The sequence below is a fragment of the Podarcis raffonei genome, chromosome 11 (assembly GCF_027172205.1).
Source record: "Podarcis raffonei isolate rPodRaf1 chromosome 11, rPodRaf1.pri, whole genome shotgun sequence".
Classification (NCBI taxonomy): Eukaryota; Metazoa; Chordata; class Lepidosauria; order Squamata; family Lacertidae; genus Podarcis; species Podarcis raffonei.
Genome location: NC_070612.1, coordinates 63,024,972 through 63,047,493, shown reverse-complemented (window position 1 = coordinate 63,047,493; position 22,522 = coordinate 63,024,972). Strand labels below are relative to the sequence as shown.

At 42.5% G+C, this 22,522-nt stretch overlaps 1 protein-coding gene across 1 annotated transcript in view; it reads left to right on the top strand.

Annotated features, from left to right (window-relative positions):
- Positions 1-22,522, top strand: part of RORB (RAR related orphan receptor B) — a 141,569-nt gene that overhangs the window by 92,521 nt on the left and 26,526 nt on the right. Inside the window, exons 2-4 of the mRNA XM_053409155.1 lie at positions 3,104-3,189; positions 6,024-6,165; positions 13,936-14,337. Of these exons, the coding sequence (XP_053265130.1) occupies positions 3,104-3,189; positions 6,024-6,165; positions 13,936-14,337 (630 nt within the window). The remainder of the gene's footprint in view (positions 1-3,103; positions 3,190-6,023; positions 6,166-13,935; positions 14,338-22,522) is intronic.

Sequence of the window (22,522 nt, the reverse complement as noted above, 5' to 3'; positions counted from 1 at the left end):
CAAGGTTAAGGGAGCTGTAAACCGATATTTTATTGGAATCAAAAAACATGAAGATGAGTGCAAACATACACTATGTGTAATTCATTTTCTGATAGTGGCTTTTGCGTCACGTGAAAGCTTAAATATCATGCAGACATTAAGGAAACTCTAAGGAAAGAAATGGAATAAACTGCCATGTGAATGCAGCCTCAGTCCCACAGTCATGTGGAGATAGTATTTGAGCTGGAGGCATGAATGCGCACAGCAAACATAGTGCAGTGAGTCCTGCAATCCTAACAAGCACATGGAAGGAATTTAGCAGTTCTGTCCAGTATGCAAACCAGTCCTGAGGAGCTTTTAAAAATACAGTGGTACTTCTGGTTACGAACTTAATTTGTTCCGGAGGTTCATTCTTAACCTGAAACTGTTCTTAACCTGAAGCACCACTTTAGCTTATGGGGCCTCCTGCTGCCGTCACACGATTTCTGTTCTCATCCTGAGGTAAAGTTTTTAACCTGGGGTACTACTTCCAAGTTAGAGGAGTCTGTAACCTGAAGTGTTTGTAACCTGAGGTGTTTGTAACCCAAGGTACCACTGTATGTGCATGTTTCACATTGCATGGTCAGTTTCTGTTTCCTTTCACAGAATTAGTCAAAGTGATAAACCTATCTCACAGACTGGGGAGGAGAGTAGTGTGGCTTCAGTATAGCCATGATACTGTGTTATTCATTCTTTTTTTAAAATGAAAAGCTGCAGAAGAATTGTGGCTAGATGTGTGCCCCAGAGCAGGAATGTAGGAGTGCCCCTTCAGTGTCTGGCTTATTTTTAAAAAAGATAAACATAGAAAATCTTCACAAAATGGTGATGCATTGTGATTGGGGTAGGCAGCTTTTCTTGCATTTGTCATTCATTCTTTTTTAAAAAACAAACCAACCCATGCATTGGTACTCCTATGTTAGTGCTGTGTAGTGGAGATAATCTGGACAGATTAAAACAATACAGAATAAATTACTGCAATCCAAAATCTTGATAATTTATTTAAGTATACCCAAGGGTTTGGCCACACCCAGAGGTACGTTTGATTCTCTGTCCTCTGGTCATCAGCCTTCACCTTCCTATTTCCCAAAAGCCAGATCACAGTCTGCTTTTGAAAGTTCTGCCATTGCCAAAGCTGCTTGTGATATCACAAGTGAGGTGAGGCTGCTACGTAAGAAACACAAGCCTAACACTCCCTTGCACAAATTAACCTAGTTGTACCGTTCTTTGCATCTCAACATGATACTCTCAGCAGGCATATGAACAAATGTTCTGGGTTTGTGTCCTTAAAAAATAAATAAATTGTAAGCGTATTACAAAAATTACATGTTTTTCAGAAATTCTCAGCTCAGCTCCCCAAAGTAGCAGTTCTTGAAACATATCATATATCATGTTACCAGGCATTTTTGGTGTCTCAATCCATGCATGGCGCAGTTTGAAAAGCAGGTTCCAAGAGCTCTTGCAGAAGCTGCTGGACCACAGAGATTACCAGGGCTCCATTCTGTATCCACACACTTCCCTCTCTTGCTTCTGTGGAGGAAGCAGACTTTCTGCTCCTAGATGCAATGTGCTAGAGCTTGTTCTACCCATTTGCACAACACTCTACAAATGCTGCATCCCAAGAGTATTTCTGATGCCTGGAACATGTGTTGCACGAACAAGTGAAAAAGCTGCCTGTTTCCCAAGGAATTTGTGAATAACTGTCTTCTGGAAACCAGCTTGTAATTCATTTGTTTGTAGTGAAATTGTTCATTTCTATACAACATCTTCATATAAATCATTTATGGCTGTGGCATATTGAATAGCCCCAAAGTAATCACTGCTAAATAATTTTACTTAGTCATAAACTCTCATCATACATCATGCTTAAATTGTGATGTATTTTGTAAAACATAATTAGCTTTTTTATGTGCACTTTTTGTAGAACAGCCAGTTTGCTTGACTGTAAAGCAGGGCAGCTTTCTTATACACAGAAGGGTCCATATCTCTGAATGTGTTCAGCTGACAGTCCTTGGAGCTGACATGTATATAACTTATTGGCATGGTGAAATCTGTACGTGGTGAGCCTTTTCACCTCACTGCATATTTTCCCCCACCCAAAAATCTGGAGACAGTTCCATACATTCACAACTTTCCTTCAAATCTGTGGCCCACTGGAAGTTGCAGGACCAACTCCCATCACCCTCAGCTGGTATGACCAGTGGTTCAGTTTCTCCACCCATGGTTTAAATTGCCCCTTACTATATAGAGTTACTTCCTGTTTTACTCTCTTAGTAAAAACTATGTTCACCATAAATACTGGTAATTGGCTGAAATAAAGGAATAAGTTCACCATAGCTGTGTGGTTCACATGAATTACTTTATGGCCAGATATATAACATTGACTATGTGATTATGTGGTAAAATGAGGCGTTTACCACATTGAAAACCAATATGTGATCTGCTACTTATTGAGAGATAAAGGATGGGGGAATGGGATCTCCCTAGCTTTCAAAATGCAGACAGTCTTGCTCTTTGGATGCACCAATCTGAATATGCTTATGGAAACAATGAATGCCTTGTTGCCTCTTTCAGTCATATGGAGTTTCATGAAAATTTTAGATAACTACGGTTTGTATTTGTGATCATATGATATGAACTGCACCGTGTCAAGAGCAATTGAGGACTTGTTATTACACAGTACATTATCCAAGGGTGTGGGAGAGGTCAAGATCACTGCCTGCAAAATTATTAAAAGGCTGATGAGAAGCGAAAGACTAATTTGTAGAGGAGAAGAATGGATTTTCATGAGGTATAATTAACAAAAGGAGAAGTCTGACTTAATGTCATGATAAGTAAATTCAGGGTGAAATCTGTGGAGCACCCTCTCAAGGGGAATGGGAGTAGCTTGATAATGTGAGCTCATTAAAACCAAACTATATGAAAGGTTTGAGAACTTACATCAGTGTAGGATACAATTTCACAGTCACTTGTTATGGCTAGGCAGGAAAAGGGCTTGTCCATCTGTCTCTTCCATGATGCAAAATTAAGGAAGAAAGAGAGAAAATTGTATTGTCAAGCATGCACTAATTCTTTGTTTCTTTTCTAGCACAAATTGAAGTGATACCATGCAAAATTTGTGGTGACAAGTCTTCTGGAATACACTATGGAGTCATCACATGTGAAGGCTGCAAGGTATGAGACGTGTGTGTGTGTGTGTGTGTGTGAGAGAGAGAGAGAGAGAGAGAGAGAGAGAGAGAGATCTGTACTCTGTGCTAGTTTTATCATTTCTATAATTATAAGCTGTCATATATGCTTTCAATAAGGACCAATATTTTGTACAAAATATCGCCTTCTTGACATTGCCTTCTTGACTTAGCAATGAAATTATACTCTAAATGCTGCTGTGTTTGAATTTTGGAATTATCTGTACTAGCAACTATTTGAACTAAACACTGGTAGTTCAGTATAGAAGTTTCCTAATTAAAAATGTTTTAAATTTACATGGATCTTCCACTTTCTCCTAGTTAACGTGAAATAAATTCTGTCAGGGAACTTTCAGGCTGCATGTTGTTATTGATGAGGAGAGAGCTTAATCACAAAACCAAATCTGGAGACATGCTCAGCTCACACCCTCCAACATTTCTCCAATGAAAATAGGGACATCCTAAGGAAAAGTAGGACATTCTGGGATCAAATAAGAAACTGGGACAACTTCTCCAAATCAGAGACGTCCCTGGAAAATAGCGACACAGAGGGTCTGTCAGCTCAGTGGCTTAGCTCAGCACAGTATTGGAGCAAAAGGAACCGGGGAAGATTTTGTGAGCTCTTCTCTGGGAGCCCACACAATCAAAGTCTGGTTTACCACGTCGTGTGAACCAGGCCTTTATGTGAATAAGTGGAGGAAGCAGCAGGTTCCACATTAAGAGTCCCTGAACAGCTAGCTATATGCACTTCCTCACAATTGGCCCACAGAGGTATGTGAAATACATTTTTAAAATATTTAAGGCTTTATTAATGATCATTAGTGATGTCAAAAAATTCTGACGAAAACAGAAAAGACATCGGAAACTGTCAATGTTTGCTTATTCATCCAATGTCCAGAATGGGAATCAATCCAGCATATATGAGTGGTATTTTCTGCAACTGTTTGTGTCTCCAAATGCTACATAACGATATATACCTGAGGACATTTTTTCCAATTTGCATTGTGGAATAGCCAATTTTCATTCACTGAAACGAATGGCGTGGAGTCATATAATAATAAACTGATTAATTGTGCAATTAATTATGTAAATGTCACCATAGCAAATAGTGAGACAAATAATGTGTTTTCTGTCAGACACCCAGCAGAATAGAAGCTGTGCAGCCTGTGACGGACACGGGGCAGGCGGGGCCTCCTCACCTCCCTAGTGATCATATGGACAAAGAAAATATGTTTAGGTGCATCAAAAAGGATTTCAGTACCATCCAGCTCAAGCTTAGAACAGAGACTTAGGCTGCCGTCTTAGACCCCCTCCAGGAATTCTGGACTGCAGCTCCCACCTATGGACCATTGCCCAAGCTCGCTGGGGTTCATGGCAGTCGTAGCCCCAAACATCCAGAGATCACCAGCTTGTGGGAGGCTGCTGTCTGCACTTGCCTGAGACTTCCTTTTGCCTAGGACTGCATTGCTAAGCAAGAGTTTCAAGTCCGTCCAACTATTATGATAAATATATGGATTCACTCTCTTTGAGAACGATAACATTATTTTCTAGCCAAACCCTCAAAACGCTTTGAATAAAGGTGTCTTATATTGACCAGTGATCCATGGAAGTTGCCTGGCAGCCATTCTCAAGGATCCTCATTGGAGATGCTGAGGAGGACAGACCATGCACGAAACATGCCCTTCCTTTAAAATTTACATTTTGCCATCTGCCAGCACCATCAGAATTGAAACAATTCCCATCCTGATGCTGCTGTGATTTGTGATGGCCATAGTGCTGGATTAGCCTGATTGATACAATCATTTAAAACCCAGCATAAAGACGATCAGGAGCAAATCTGGCTTTGAGCAGAAAAGGAGTTCCTGGCCTTCAGAGGCAGTTGAACCAGCCAGTGCTGCTCCAAGGCTCAGTCCTGTTTAGATGTGATTAGCATTAATGGCTACCTTTGTGTGTGCCTTGTGGGCAGATGATCCCCCTCAGCCCTGCTGCATGGAGACAGCTCATGGAGATAAGGAGAAGCTCTCCCACTGCAAGCAGGTTTAACCCTCTTGTTTTTGAACTGGTTTTAAAAGAATCAGATCAATTAGCCTAATCTCTTCCGCTGCAACCCTGATGGGGTGGGGAGGGGAGGGGGCAAAGTTCCAGCTTTCATTTCAATTGTAATTATTGATATGTTTTAAACAGATTTTATATATGTATATATATTTAAATCTATTGATGTTTAATTGTATTTTAATTATTAATTTTTTCTGTTTTTAGTGTTCTTGTTTTTATCTGCAAGCTGCCTTGAATCTAGTCAGGGGGAAAGGCAGGGTATGTTGGTTGTACTGTGGTGCTGATAATGCCAAGGTTGCAGGTTCGATCCCTGAATGGAACAGCTGCATATTCCTGCATTGCAGGGGGTTGGACTAGATGATCCTCAGGACCCCTTCCAACTCTACAATCCTATGAAATTGATGGTGGTGGTGGTGGTGATATTACAGAGGGAACTATTTCAGGGTTCCTCCCTAACTTTTACTTTGATTGGGTATGGAGTTCCCTCTATGGCACATGACCTTCCTGACCCACTATTAGTCTCTTCCGCTCAATCCGCTGGAACCTTTCTTTGCATGCAGGGGAAGTCTCTAACTCACTGAGGGTCTGAGAAATTAATATAAAATAAATAAATAGATACCACACTGGCTCTAGAGGTTGGTATGCAAAGAGAATCTCATGATGATTTTCATTATCTTTATGACTTTTCTTGCACATCGCAAAAGCAGCATTTAGAAAGTACGTTACACAATGTCATTGAATCAAGCTCTCTCTCTCCCCCCCTCCCAGGGATTCTTTAGGAGGAGTCAACAGAACAATGCCTCATACTCCTGCCCAAGGCAAAGAAACTGCTTAATTGACAGAACCAACAGAAACCGTTGCCAACACTGCCGACTGCAGAAGTGTCTTGCCCTAGGAATGTCTCGAGATGGTAAAGAGCTTGCTTCCTGCTTCCACAGATCAATCCTTTGAAACTCATTGCGTTCTGCTTTTCACTCCCGACAGAGAGGCATCTTGCTGCTCTGTAACAGAGACCATGGCTGTTCCCAAAACCTAAGGCATTTTGATGTTTGATGAGGTGTCTATTGGAGAAAAGACTAACATGAAGGGTGATAAAATGGTTTGATATTGCTAGTGGACAATTTGCAAAATAATAAATAATAAGTATTGGGCCACAATTCTGTAAAGAGTCGGTGGGTGGAGGAGAGTCTGCATAGCTTGAGGGGGAGGCAGTGGTGAGGCTCAATGTAGCACGCCGTGCCCCGGATTGCCCCACCCCGGGCGGAGGGCTCATGCGACGCTCCAGGCTCCTGAGTGGCTAGCTACACCTCTGGCCAAGAGCAGCCGTATAACTGACTGCCTCAGTTTGGACATCTCAAGGGCTGAAATAGCATCGCATACCTGTGACGTCACACATGCATATGAAGCCAGGAGGAGGCTAAGACCCTAGCCCAGCCCACCGAGCTTGGTGGAAGACCAGGTGAGCTTCCTGCCAGCCGGGCTGTGGCTGGAGTGGGAGCAGCCAATACATCTGCCACAGCAGCTGCAGTTGGTGGTAGTGGAAGGGGGAAACAGTGGCAGCAACGGAGCACTGCAGCAGAGCACCCTGGCTGTAGGAGGGCTGGCCACTTGCAGATCCACCTGAGCTGTGATCGCCACAGTCACTTCTCCCAAGAGACCCACAGTTGTGGTGGGGTGGCGCAAGGCAGCACTCCACTCGGCACTCGGCCTCCTCCACCCCCTCAATATTTCAGAGTAGGGTGAACCCCCTGATAAACAACATAGAGAGGGCTGGTGACTCCTCAGCCCATAGGAGTTGGAACCTATGTGTGGCAGGATGGAGGATAATGAGGGCACATTTGTAGGTCCCACTGAGCGCCTGACAAGCCACCACAATTTGGGGCTGTGTGTCTGTAGCATGGAAGATCCTTGAGTACACTCAGCTCCCGGCTGCAGACATCCATCCCCTCAACATGCAGCTGCAAGGATGTTGGTGGGCACAGGTCTCTGGGCGGCTTCCAGCAAAATATAAAAACACCATAAAGCATCAAACATTAAAAACTTCCCTATACAGGGCTGCCTTCAGATGTCTTCTAAAAGTCATAGACATCTGTTTGACATCTAATGGGAGGGCATTCCACAGGGTGGGTGCCACTACCTAGAAGGCTCTCTGCCTAAACAGCGCCATGGAGAAACAGTGCTTGTTACTGCTCTTAAAATATTACATGTAAGCTTTTAGATTACAGGTGTAGGTGTTGAAAGCAATAGTGATAAAATGGAAATTGTGTCATTACATGTTCAGATTGGGTATTTCTTAGATGAATCTGATGCAATTAAAAAAAGAGAGAAAACCAAATAGGGTAGTAAAGAATCCTAGCTCAGAGGCCTTGCATTTCACAGGCCCAGTAGAGATATGGGAGGGAGGGCAGGATATGCTATAGGTTAAAACAGTGCTTTCTTCTTGGGGGACACAGGGGTACGCATACCCCTACACATTTTGTGAATAAGTGCACTTTTGTCCATTTACTGTATTTATTTTTCCCGATTTGAACTATAAAATGGTGATTTTCTTGAGTCAAAATGAGAGTACCCCTAAACATTTTTTTAAGAAGAAAAAAGAGCACTGGGTTGAAATATAATAAAAAGGGCACGTTCCCCTCACTGGTGCCTTTCATTTTTCTTGCAAGGCAGATCTGGCACAGTGAATACATTGAATGTTCATGATTTTGTTTCTGACTTGTCGAGCTGCACAACTCCGCCAGGGCTGTAGGAGTCAAGCACCAGCAGCAAGTAAGACCGAATTATCTGGCTCTTGCCTCATGTCCCATTCTCGGATGCAACATCCCTTTAGAATCTTCCAGCCATGCTTTTATCACATCACTTTCCCTCACCTCTAGGCAACAAAAGTTTTTTTTAGTTAGTGTAAAATAAAATGATCCTTTGAATAGCTTAGAATGAGATAAGTGGTTTATGTTTACTTTAAAGTTAGATTTTTAAAATATGTTTAGCACATGGTATTTTACTGGCCAAGTGGTTTTGTTATGGTTATGGTAATTCATTGTGAATTCATGAAAATTCGTGGCAAAACAAGCACAGGAAAGTTAATGAAGTTTGTCTTCTAAAATCAGTGCAACTTCTTGGATGTTAAAGTTCAGCGATCTTCTTTCATAAGCCCTCATTTTTGCTGAAAGGTTATTGAAATTGTGTTAAAAGTATTGGCATTAAAGGAGTATCTCCTCTCTGCCCTTCAAGGTTTTGATGTCGGCTCATACAGGTCTTCGAATACAGCTGCTAGTACTGTGCCCCTTGACCTGTCCAAAAGCTTCCAAAAGTTTGAAAGCCTTTTCTATTATTTAGTCAGGAAGGCAGAATTGCTCACCCCACGATACTTGTCAATCTCTGTAGCCTTTATAGTTTGGTCATTCATATGGAGACAATGAAATGGAAGGTTCCAGAGGATTTAAAATAGTCTTCTCCTGAGATTTTGTGTTTTGCCAAAAGGAAATGTGTAACAGTTTTACCTCAGTAGTTTATCATACTTGATGCTGATAGTCGTCCTGTTCAGAGGTGCCAGCAGGGCAGAACTTCAGAGATGGAGTCCAGGGCCCACTCAGCAGAATAACAGGAGAAGGGCCAAAGCTCAGGGGCAGAGCAAATGCTTTGCAGGCGGAAACCCCTGGATCAATGTCTGCCCCCTGCAGGCAGCGGCGGAGCTAGCTGCTCAGGTGCCTGGTGTGGGGGCATGTCCTGCAGCCGGGGGCGGGGCAATCCGTGCCCATGGGGGCAGGGCAATCCATGCCCATGGGGGCAGGGCGAGCCTCTCCGCCACCTCCCTCTCAGCTGTAGGGCGGCTGAAGGAGAGGCAGTCGGCAGACGCAAGTCCCAAGCTGCAGTTTTAGGCAGCATGGAACCTGCAGGCGCCTAAGCCACCACATCACTCCTAAAAAGTGAGCCCAGTTTTTTTAAGCTCATTTTGTCACCCCCCTCAGTGATGACACCTGGGGCAACCGCACCCCCCCCACACCCCCTTCCTCCACCACTGTCGGCAGGTAGGGCTACCTGAAATCCTGGGAAGCTGCTGCCAGTCCGTGTAGACAGTAGTGAGCAAGATGGAGCAATGGTCTCTGACCTAAGTCTGTTTCCCACGTTCCTTGGAGGGGCCCCCAATGCAGCAGGGCTGCCTTGCCCCATTTCAAAGTGAATTAATACACATTTTCATCCAAAAGGGATCGAGACCTCCAGAAGTCCATGAAGTCCAAAGTTAAAGATCACCTAATTGCACCACTTGTCCTATTAGTAAATGTACAAAGAGAAAAAGTTTAAAAATAAAATAAAAGCCATCCATAGTTTTATCTGTCTACATTCTTTATAGGTGATGAGTCCCACCCAACACTAATCCAGGGAGGTTTCACCACATACCTGGCTATGTAAACTGAATGTCCTTCTGTAGTGTGAGTCTCCTGCAACTTGTGGCAGAAATGGTTGATATTTTATGTTTGTGTTAACAGTGGGCCAGGAGCACAGCTGGGGCACCAGGCTACAAATGCTCTTAAAAATAAAATTCAATAAATTTTAATACTACTCCTCTAATTTTAATTACCATTAGAATCCTGTAAAATGGTTATCACTAATTATAATCCATATCCAGTTAACTTTGATAAACTAGATATAACACAACGGGCAACAGTCAACTAAGTTTTACTCAAAGTAGTCCTATTGAAATTAATGCTCCCAACTTCTTTGATTTCAATGGATCTGCTTTGAGTAAAATTTGACTGACTGCCACCCATATTAGCTAAGTGCCCTATTGTATGGTCGGTCCAGAATACCATAGGTAGCACCTTTTCCATTTGGTACCACTATGGGTGTTTTGATTAACTGCTCAGCACTTGCTTCAATATGTGTTCCATGAATTATATAAATTGACTGTGCACATCTGGAGCTGAGCCTTTGCTGTTGTTAATCACAGATTCTGGAACCTCTTCCAAAGATAGGTCTACTATACCACATTACAGAGCAGCATCCTTTGCTGCATTTTTAGGAGTAATTTCGGAAGCAGCAGTTGTTACGGCGATTTGTGACAATTCTTTTGCTTGATGAAGTGGGTGGTTTTATATGGCATTTTTTGTTATTTTAAGCTGCTTTGAAACTTGGGAGCAGAGACGAAACATAAAAATATATTTGAGCTCACTGCTTGACAGTCACATGCGGTATTTAAATTGTTAGAGTACTTTCTGATGAGCTACAAACCATGTAGCCCATAATGTTTATATTACAAGACACTTACCGTATTTTTTGCTCTATAGGACGCACTTTTTCCCCTTCAAAAATGAAGGGGAAATGTGTGTGCGTCCTATGGAGTGAATGCAGGCTCCTTGGCTTCAGCGATAGCAACACGAAGCCTCCAAAGCGCAGAGGGAGCGCTCCCTCTGCACTCCAGAGGCTTCGCGTTGCTATCGCTGAAGCCAAGGAGAACAAGAGGGGTCGGTGCGCACCGACCCCTCTCACTCTCCAGGCTTCAGGGATAGCCGCCTGAAGCCTCCGGAGCACAACGGGAACTCGTGCTGCACTCTGAAGGCTTCGGGTTCCTTTTGCTGAAGCTAGGAGAGCAGAGAGGGAGAGCTGCGCAGCACCCCTTCAGTGAAGCAGGAGGAGAAATGGAAGGTGCTCCGTTTCTCCTGCTGCTTTGCTGAAGGGGCGCTGAGCAGAGAGGGGGAGAATTTTTTTTCTTGTTCTCCCCCTCTAAAACAAGGTGCGTCCTATAGAGCGAAAACTACGGTATATTGCTAGTAGAAAAAAGCCTGAAATATGATACTTGTACACCTCTTCCCTAAAATGGGGGGTCAATATGCACTTCAGAATGGTTAAGGTACATCAGGGCCACCCAGCAGGCTTTAATAGAGGATGCATGTTGTCCAAAATACGGTAATTGCTAAAGGAAGACGTTTGTAAGCTCAGAATCCATAGAATTGTGAAGGAAGTTTGTCACATTACTTCTTGATCACAAGAAACCTGAATTTGGTGCACATACAGCCCAAGAAGCAGTCATTATTAGACAGTTTTACATTCATCCATAAAGACATGGCAGATAATGTTCACTTCAAATCAAGCAACATTTGAAGCAGAAGGACTCTCATGTCATTTTCAACGGGAGCAGCAGTTGCGGCTCAGGGCTGCTAGCCACCAGGCAGAGGTGGCTTCTGATTCCCACATGGCCGGTGGGGGGCGTCATGTCCTCCTTCACCAGCTGTGGGGGCTGACAGGGCCTACCTGTGACTGGTCCAACGTGATGGGTGGGACCTAGGGAGTGAGCCTAAAGGGAGACTTCCCCATTGGATTTCAACCAGGTCTGTTCCCCAGGTTTAAAATGGGGGCACAGTTGTCCGCAGTGGCTCAGTCAGAGTTGGATCTCCCACCCCTTACAGCATGTTTTCCCCTGCACAAAGTTGAGGGGGCAGGTCATGCTTAGGGCCTTGCTATGAAAACATTCCTCCGGGCAAATTGGCCCTTTCTGGGGTTTTTCCTTCCTCATAGCAATTGTCACAACTTGCTAGTAGATAAGAGTTGGATCCTTAGTCAGGAGGGAGAGAGCCCCACCCCTCCAAAATATGGGGTACCCTGTTAATGGGGTCCAGGGGTGGTTCATTTGTCTGGATGCCCAGACTGGGGGCTGATGGGCCATAGCTCCTGCCTGAGGTGGTGAACTTGGAGGGGTCACTTTGATTTGATGTATGTCATAGGGCAACACCTAACTCAGGATCGACCCTGCTAAGCAATCAACCAGCAGTGGCTTGGATGATTCAGGGTACACGCCTAATACCTGCACCAAAACCTACTGCCATCTGAAATCAATAAAGCTGTGGCCTGTTTTGATCTCAATATGCTTGTCTTGTGTTTATTACATCCTGCAAGCCCAGCCCTGCCGGCACCAGGTTTCTTTGTCCACTCAGAGTTCATTTTAGGCGTTGGGAACTTTCAGTTGCAGTAAAGAATGCAGCGCTCTTCAGGTGCAGCCCTCATCTGCCCTGCCAATGCAGAGGGTTCCAGACTGTGTAGGGTGCCCATGTGCCCTACTCTACAGAGCACAGCTGTCAAGAGTGCATCAAACTAGAAAAAAGGGTCATGAAAACCTTACTCTTGCTTTGCCTTTTGCAAAAAAAAAAAAAAATCACTTAGCAATAATTGGATTAACTTCATTGGCCACTGTACAATGGTCTCTTTGCCTTTTACAAATGATGGAGACATGCTTTTGAATTATGACATTGACTTATTCCGATGGAAACACAATTTCTTCTTCTTTCATCTCAGGAGGAATGAACACATTTAGCACTTTAAGATTATATGTTGCAAATGTATATCTGGAAAGTAATCCATGAATATGTTGCTTTTTTGGAAGAAATGCCATTCCTATAGAGTGTTTACCTTCAAGTCTGTTATTTCCCCCTAGGCCTTAACTGTAACCTGTAACATTCTCTCTCTTTTTCCCTTCAAAATAAGTGTGTGAAGATAACAGCCACGTTGACAGGTTGTGATAATAGGGCTTTAGGGCTTGTTATCTTCAGAAGGTACTAATCCTGTTAGTGCACAGATTAAAGGTTTGGGGGAAATTGATAAATCACACAGGATACAAATCTGAAGGCTGTACATTTTTATAGAGCTCTGGTTTGCTCTTTGGTGAACATGGAGAGAAGAAAAAGAAATCGCAGGCCTGCTCATTATTCACAGCAGGATGTTGGCTGCTTGGCACATTTACTTGGAAACAGGTCCTATTGGTTTCAGCGGGACTTACTTTGGTGTAAGTGACTGGGGTAAGGATCACAGGCTACACCCTAAGGCTTTTGTCTGTCAAAAATGTAGCAGCAGGTGCACATGTAAGAGAACAACGGGTTGCCATTTTGTGATGACAGTATCATATGGTTCAACTGCCCCCATGAAATCAAAGCAGATCTTACCATATCGAGTCTCCTCCATCATTTCAGAAATGAAAATAGAGATAGACAAATGTGTGTGTTTTTTAAAATTATATTCTACCTTTCGTCACCAGAGCTAACAAAAATATATTTAAATGAAAGAGCACAATTCTGTCTTTTAAATCAGAAGATAACCTGCTGCAGTGTAAACAGAAACATAAATATTTTGAAATATTTCCAGTAGCAGTTCAAAACACATATGATTTAGTAAAAGGAGCATCTTCAGATACTCTGAACACAGAGCCTTTAGGATTTTGAAACAAACTGGGAAGCTCTTTAAGGACCAGCCTGTGAAAGCCTCACTCCCCCCACCGCACCCCCAGCTAGGAGGCTGGAGGCTGCATTCTGGCCCAATTGTAGGTTCTGGTTGCTCTTCAAAGGAGGCTCCACAGAGAGTAAATTACAGTAAAGTGATCTTAATACTGGATACTAGTTATGTAACGTAATCAGCCAAACTAGAGTCTTCTGAAAGTCATATAGTTGTTTATCTCTTTGACATCTGCGGGGGGCATTCCACAGGGCTGGCGAAGGCCCTCTGCCAGGTTCTCTGTAATCTCACTTCTCACAGCAAGGGAACTGCCAGAAGGCCCTCGGAGCTGGACTTCAGTGTCTGGGCAGAACAATGGGGGTGGAGACGCTCCTTCAGGTATACTGGGCCGAGGCCGTTTAGGGCTTTAAAGGTCAGCACCACCACCAATAATGCCTGGGTTTTTTTGGTTGATTTGTTTCAGCTGTAAAGTTTGGAAGAATGTCCAAAAAGCAGAGGGACAGCTTGTACGCAGAGGTACAGAAGCATCAACAGCGACTCCAGGAGCAACGGCAGCAGCAAAGTGGCGAGGCTGAAGCCTTGGCCCGAGTCTACAGCAACAGCATCACCAATGGCTTGAGCAACCTAAACAATGAAACTGGTGGCACTTATTCAAATGGGCACGTCATTGACCTGCCAAAGTCCGAAGGCTATTACAATGTGGATTCTGCCCAGCCCTCCCCAGATCAGTCTGGCTTAGACATGACTGGAATCAAACAGATCAAGCAGGAACCTATCTATGACCTCACTTCAGTACCAAACTTGTTTACCTATAGCTCTTGCAACAATGGGCAATTAGCTCCTGGGATAACCGTGGCAGAAATAGGTAAGAAAAGTCTACCTTTAACCTCTCATAATGACTCTGTGTGCTTGTATTTCTAACCGTGCAGTTTCCTTTGGAATGGATTGGTCCTGAGGCATATGTATGACTGGGTTTGTTGTGGATTCAGTTAACAGAATTCTAAAATGTTTACATTGCGTAAATGGAGCAATTCATGATCTGTTTATGAAGCTGAAACACCAGAGCCACTGATGAATCAATCAAGTGATAATTACTAAATAGGGAGCTTGTATCAAACGAGCTCATTATCAGGAGGGCTTTAATGATCTTTTTGACAACTATACACATTCTTGTCAACAAAGAGCTCTGAAGGTGGATCATTAATAGAACTCACTCTTAAATTAATTACAATGCACAACATCATTGTTTGATCTTGTACTGAACACTCTGGATATATACCAGTAAAACTGCATTCCGGATCTCGAATAGATGGGTTCATACTGTCTTTGTAAACTCTTTGGAAGATGTGGTTTCATGTGTTAGGGTATCATTTATCCAACTTTGATGGTGATGATTGATAACCTTGTTGTTAGGTGTCTTGCATAGCAAGAAAAGTGATGTTTTCCTGGTGAGCAATGTTTGGTTCATACCCATAAGAAGTGTTTTAATTACAGAAACCAACCAGTTGTTTACCTTGCTTTCAGGTGATGCATATTGTACTGATATCTATGGCAGAGTTTCTCTTGTATTCTTTAAACTTATCCTCCCTTAAAGTCCCTTTAATTTAAGGGTAATGCATACAAACCAGTGGCCACAGAAGAGCTGCTTGAACTTGCTGTTCATTGAAATGTCCAAGACACCAAGGCAACAGCTGAAATATTTAGTTCTTCAGCACCTTTCCTTAAAAGGCTGAAAGCAGTGTACATATAATTAAATATACATATTTATATTATATTAAAATATATTAACATATATTAAAAAGCCAAAAGAACCTAAATATTCCGCTCCCAAAAGTGCTAAGAAACTGAAGGAATGAGAAGTCTTGACCTGGCCATAGAAGTTGTATAAAGGTGCTGTCAGGCAAGTCCACCAGGGAAGAAAGACTGTTCAACCAGTATGGATTGCCACAGACAAAACCATGCAGTGCGCAACCATGGAAAAGGGGATTTAATTAGTTTGAACTTTAAAATATAATACGTTGAGGGAAGAGGTAGACCATGTTTTATGGGCTGTGGCATTGGTGATGCAGTCCATGAACCAGCTTCTTCCCTTTAGAGGGAGATAACAGGGGTAGAAAGCACTGGAAATGAATTCAGGTTTGGTTTAGCCAGTCCTTCTGTTGATCTTGTGTCTTTCCTGTTCCCTAGAAGTTGGCAGTGCAGTCCAGTTTTTGAGCTCTTTCCTACAGAGATAAGGGTCAGTAAGGTACTAAGAAGGCACGTGGGTGCGCTGTGGGTTCAACCACAGAGCCTAGGACTTGCCGATCAGAAGGTCGGCGGTTTGAATCCCCGCGACGGGGTGAGCTCCCTTTGCTCGGTCCCTGCTCCTGCCAACCTAGCAGTTTGAAAGCACATCAAAGTGCAAGTAGATAAATAGGTAAACAGCATTTCCATGTACTGCTCTGGTTTGCCAGAAGCGGCTTAGTCATGCTGGTCACATGACCCAGAAGCTGTACGCCGGCTCCCTCGGCCAATAAAGCGAGATGAGCGCCGCAACCCCAGAGTCGGCCACGACTGGACCTAATGGTCAGGGGTCCCTTTACCTTTAAGGTACTAAGAAGACAGCGATTTCCATGTTGACCTGTGTTTGTTGCAATCAGTGCAGTTTCTGTCATGCTGCAGTTCACTTTCTGCCAAATACTAAGTTATTAATCTCCCTGTCCATTATTTAATGTAACAACTATTTATGTAACTTATGTAACTCACATTCATTTCAACAGGAAACTGAAACAATGTAAAAAGTAATTGCCTATTTCATTCACTTGACTAATTTGCATTCCTGACCACAGACAAACATTCAAACTGAAGCAATGTCTGCTTCCTTTTCCACTTTCATCCATATTCTCCAACACCCCTAGGAGGAGGTGCAGAAGCTAAAGATTAATTATTCACTCATATGTATCTCTTCTTCTCCTTTGCATCTGGTAAGACTTCCAGGTGATCCAGCATGTCTTCTAAACAACCTCCTCTGTACCTCTCTTCCTAGAAATTGACCATGAACAGGAGAGGTTGCCATCATTTTTCTGCCTTTGCTTTTGTGCCTTTAACAGCAGCCTGGTATGCAGAAATTTAAGCAAGACATTGCCTGGCATGAAGATAAATAAAAATGTACAAATAAAAATATGGTATCAGTTGGAGGCAGCCCCCCTGGAAATGGCAGACTTGGTCCTAATCCAACCAAAACATGTAATAATTGCAACATTTTAAAAATCGAAATGTGATATTAAAATCCGTTTGATCTAGTTGCATTAGTGATAAACAAAGTATGAGTCAGTGATTGGGAGGGGGTGGAGAGTACAATAGCTACCCTGTTAGGTCCCAGGCCATCCCATGAGAAAGCATGATTGAGGGTTGAAAAGGTTCTAACCACATTTTCCAGATTGGGATCATAGCGCTTAGCTCCTTGCAAAACTGAACAATGCTTCCTTTTGCTTTAAAGCTGCATAAAAGCCTTGAATGCTCAGCACTCTATGCAGATTACTTGTGCTGCCTTAAAAGCAAGTCTGCCAACCCAAGCTTGTTCTAGTATTGCCAGGTCCTGAGCAAGTGGGGAATCCTGTGCCTTGGCTTGACAAAGAAAAGGTTAGCAGGTGTGCTGCTAAAAAGCTGCACCCCATAGATACCAAGTTACTCCTTGCTCTGTTGTCCTTAAAAACTCACAGGGACTCTTTTAGAACAGGAGTTGGAAATCCTAGTGTGAGTTTTACACAACACGATTTGTTTTCCAAAGACGCCACACATTCATCTAAGTGGAAAAGTTCCCCAGATGTATTAAACAGGGCTCAGGGTGGCATATACTTCTATACTGAAACATGTTTATACATACCTTGTCTTTGTTTTCATTGAAACACCCCAATTTCTTGTGCTGATTTGAAGTGGTATGGAAACTTTTTTCCTACAAGGAAGCTTGAGAATTTTTGCTAAAAGGCTATATTAGAGATCCCTAGCCTGTTCCCAGGGCTGAATGCCCCGTGGGGGTTTAAGCCAGTTTATGCTTGCAGTTTAGAGGTGCTTGTTGGGTGCTATGCAAATGTCACTGCTTCGGACTCTGCTGAATTTACCCAAGGCAGTAGTTCGTCCCGTGTTTGAATGTGTTTACTAGACATTGATCAATTAGCTACAGAATACACCCCCTTTTATGCAATTTCTTTCAACCCAGATTTCTTCGTTGCACAGAAACTGATTCATCTAGGGACTCCTTGTGCTACTGTTCCTTTTATCTTTCTTCCCCACAACTACTTTTTAAGATCCCACATAGAAAATAATTTTTAATTACTCTACTCTTCCTTTAAAGATCCTGTGTGTGCATCTCAACTATATTTATATGGATCAATATTGCCATCTAGTGAGTAATTTAACTACTACTATAGCAAGAGCCTAGGCAGATGCAATTGAGATGCAATCAAATAACAGAGTATCTATTTAAAAGTTCTAATCATATTCAATAATTATTTTGACACCATGGCTGGACAAGTTCAAAGGATGCCACCCCCCCCCGTAAACTATATTACTGCCTATGCTAAACTGTGCTTAGACCATTTATTCAGAAGTGGTTCTCACTTAGTACCAAAGGAATTATTCCCAAGTAAAGCATGTATATGATTACAGTCTTAAGTGCTCTCAACAATCCTTGGAATGAAGCCTTGTAAATTACAATACAAAAAATTACTTGATTCCCTCTGCATTTCTAAAACAAAATTTAAAGTCAAATAAAGCAATGTTAAATGAAGTTCTCCCACAGTATCTACCATCTACTGATTTCTACCATCTCAGAAATTACTTTTAAACATTATTAAATGTTCACTCCTGAAAATGGCACATATTTCCTCCTCTTCTAAACTCCCCTAAGTTTAAATGGTTAGGGTTTGGTGGGTTTGTCTGAAAAGTACTACAAAAGGCACTCACTTTAAAAAGTGTGTGTGCAATACTATTCTCTCTTAGCAGCCTCTCTTGTACTGCCCTGTCGGCAAGATGCACAAATCAAACCCTAAATCTAGCCCTTTCTCTGTTTATGCTATTTTCACAGTATTACATTCACTTCACCATATTTCCATGTTGATTTGTGATTTCTTTAAAAAGTCCTCATGAAAATTCATCAGCATTTTATTGCAGTTTCTCTTTAATGTACACATTTTTGCATGCAGCTTTGTGTAATAGTCAAATGTTTGCAATGAATTTCCCTAATGCCATTTTGTATGTTAATTTCATCAATATAAGCGTTGTTATGCACAGTTTCCCCCATATATTCATTTTTATAAACAGTTTCGGGTTAGGGAACCGCTTCGCAAAATTCAGAAAACTCCAAATTTTGAAGGTTAGATGAGTTTCAGTTCATATATTGTTTGGGGAAGTGTTGATTAGGCGGGTTTTGCATTTTAAAAGTTAGCATTGTGGCTTCACTGCTTCTGGTTGGTTGTATTAAAAGGGTTTTAAACCTGGGGAAATAGGGGAATGACTCCATCCCATCCCCTGTGTTGCTCCTACTCTGAATTTGGGGGTGTACAGTGGAGATCACCATGCTGTGGCCAGCTGTGCTGCACAACCTAGTCATGTCCAACATTATTTCTCTGGTGTGTATTGAAGGTTGTTTATGCTGGGAGGGTGAAAGTCATTTATGTTCGGATGCTGAAGGCTGTTTATGCTATTGCCACCAAAGTCAGCATGCTGAAAAATTGTGGGATGGAGAAAGAGTAAAGGTGGCTGGTGCTCATTGGACTGCTAAGGAGGAAGGCAGAGATGTCAACAAGAGGTGGAGCAGAGCTAACAACAGGCAGAGCCAACTAATTCTATATTTGCCCCGTCCTCTCCGTGACAAGTTCTACAGAGGAGCAAGAAGCTGTCAGGCAGCACCACCCCCTAGGCTGGGTGTGAGGAAGTAAGAAGGCAGATTGGGGCTGGCTGAGAGCAGGCAGCAATTGGTAGGGCAGTGCCCCATTTGCTCTAGCAGACAAGCCTCCACTGGCAGTGAGGTGCAGAGAGAAAAATAGAGACATGTGTGCTTTCTCAGGAATAGCTGAGAGTAATGAGGCTGCAAAGAAATCCATGGGAGAAGGAAAGAAAAAAGAGGAATAATAGAAGTGGAGCTGCAGCTTTCTGGGGTGGTAGAAGGAAAGGAGAATGTGATGAGCTACAAAAGGGAAAATGAGGCTGTAGAGAGACCTGGAGGTAAAGGGAAAGCGAAAGAGAGAGAAGCTCAGAGAGGGTTACAGACATGTATGGTGGTGCAGAGAGAAGGCGAGAAGCGAGTGGACTGGGCTGTGATACAACAGAGCACAGGATGAAGTAGAGAGGGGAAAGGAAGGAAGGAAGATGAACAGAATTTTTTAAAAAAATGTGTGTTTTGGAGTGAAGAGAGAAAAAGAAAAGGGTACCAGTATAGAATGGATTAAAAAGAGCACAGTGATAAAATTGAAAAAAGAAAAAGAAAAAACTTTTGTAGTTAACATAGCCATGCTATTCTTGGGTGAGAAAAAGGTTCCTAGTAAACAGTAGAGTGATTTACGCTGTGCATCCCTGCTATAAATTAATCCAGTTCATCATATATTCTGGGCCATCTAATAAGGTCACTATAAAATTGACAAATGATGGCCCTTGGCAGTGTTCCTAATTGAGGTTTAATCAATTTACACTAGTGCCAAAGCCTTTCAAATATCCTCCTTTTTGTTTAGAACGGCAGTGAGTGTTCCAAGTGGGAGTGGAAGACACCATCTGCCTGCAGTGAGCTGGAGCCCCCCCCCCCCACACACTTCATGTTTTCTTTGTGCCACATCATTTTGAGGGCAAAAGATTGGGAAGGAGAGGGGGCAATTTTCTCATAAAAATGTTTCTGCGAAGCAGCCAGGATAATTAGTCCTGCTCCAGTGTGATGCATCACTGCTACTATAATAAAACACACAGAGAGAGAGAGATTAAAAATGTCAAAATGTTTAGCTCAACATATTCAGCAGTATTTTATTATGTTGTGAACTACCCTGTGATCTTTGGATGAAGGGCGGTATAGTGGTACCTCGGGTTAAGTACTTAATTCATTCTGGAGGTCCATACTTAACCTGAAACTGTTCTTAACCTGAAGCACCGCTTTAGCTAATAGGGCCTCCTGCTGCCACTGCACCACCGGAGCACGATTTCTGTTCTCATCTTGAAGCAAAGTTCTTAACCTGAAGCACTATTTCTGGGTTAGCGGAGTCTGTAACCTGAAGCATATGTAACCTGAAACATATGTAACCTGAGGTACCACTGTATACAAATATCATCATCATCATCATTACAAAGGAGTGTATATGCAAGCACACTCAACTTGTTTTTAGAGGTGTTTAAAAAGAAAGACAAAAACTGCCCCACAGAACTCCCCAGCTGTTCTATCAACTCTGAGGAATCTCCTAGGATTGGCACAAGAGATCACTGGGACATGGGTACATTTACCTTTTAGCAATGGCTTGGAGCCAAAGGTATTTTAAAATTGGCCGACTACATTATTTGATTTTTGACCCTTAGAGCTTTACATAAGACGGTTTGATATTTACTTACTTGCATATTTTCTAAAATGTATTATATGCTGATATTGAGTTACTGATATCAAATGAATGGACCTTGGTTTATAGAAGGATAAAAAATGGTTATAGAAGTGAAAGATTATAGAAGGGAAGAAGGGAGGGTTGGGGAGAGAGAGAGAGAGAGAGAGAGAGAGAGAGAGAGAGAGAGAGAGAAGTGAATCCCATATTGAAGGTTGGTGATAGCAGTGGGCCCCAGGTCTGAAGAAGTTGGGCTGCTTGTCCCACCAGCTCCTAAAATGAAGTTGTAATTCACCATGGAGGGCACCATTTTGATTAGGGCCATTTCAGAAGTGATATTGTCCTGCTCATTTTTGAAAGTGGTTAGAAAATGGGCATATTTTATGTAAATCACAGGTACAGAATTTTCCAAAACACATGTCCAATATCTGCATTTGACTCTCCCATTATTGCTGAGAAATATTTCTTTGCTTTGCTAAAGTATGGGAAACATGTCGCACAGGTTTCTTGTTCCATATGCTAACTAGAAAATCTGTGTATATTTTACAAGTCATTATTTTCCACCACTGAAAGTTGCATCTATTTTTGTTTCATGTTGGTATGACCACATCAGCCTGACTTTAGTCAGCTCTGCCTGCTTACAATCTGTCCAGGGAAGGGCACAGCCTGTCACCTTCGTCTTCCTTACTCAGAGGCCACAACCGGACCATGATGCCCTATCATGTCACTTGAAGCAGTTACATCTTCCGTCAAAGAACTCTGGGAACTGTAGTTTGCTAAGGGTGCTGAAAGTTGTTCGAAGACCCCTTTTTCCCTCACAGAGCTACAACCCCCAGGTTTGCCTGGGAAGAGGGACTAATTGTTGAACCACTTGGGGAATGGCAGCTCTGCGAGGGGAACAGGGGGTCTCCTAACAACTCTCGGCATCCAAAACAAACTACAACTTGCAGGGTTCTTTGGGGGAGCCATGACTTTTGCAGTCATATAATAGTGCTTTAAATGTATGATGTGAATGTGGCCTCAGTTATTCCTTTGTGCAGCTCAGCAGGAAGGAGGATGGGGAGAAAATTAGAAAAAGTTGGCTCTGCCAATCATTGCCCACTGAGAAACTACCTAATTTGCACCTCTCAAACCAATATGTAAACTGAAATCCAGGTATCCTTCAAAATTTGTACTTTTCTGCATTTTGCAATGTGGTTCTTCAAGCATATCATGTGTACAGAAATGCATCTATGAGAAAAGTCTGCATTGAAATGCATAGTATTAGAGGAAATTAGTCAAAACTGCCTACAACAATGTGCTTATTAGGGGAAATTCACACTAAATTGCACTCTATTTTTCTTGAGGGTCTTTTTAAAAAATCACAAAATGCTGCAAAAATATGGAGATATGAATTTAAAATTAGAAAAATGAGAAACGGAGAGAAACCAAAACTGACAGATCTGTCCATCCCAAATTCTTAAGTTGCAGAAAATAATTGTTTACAATGTTTGAGGCATC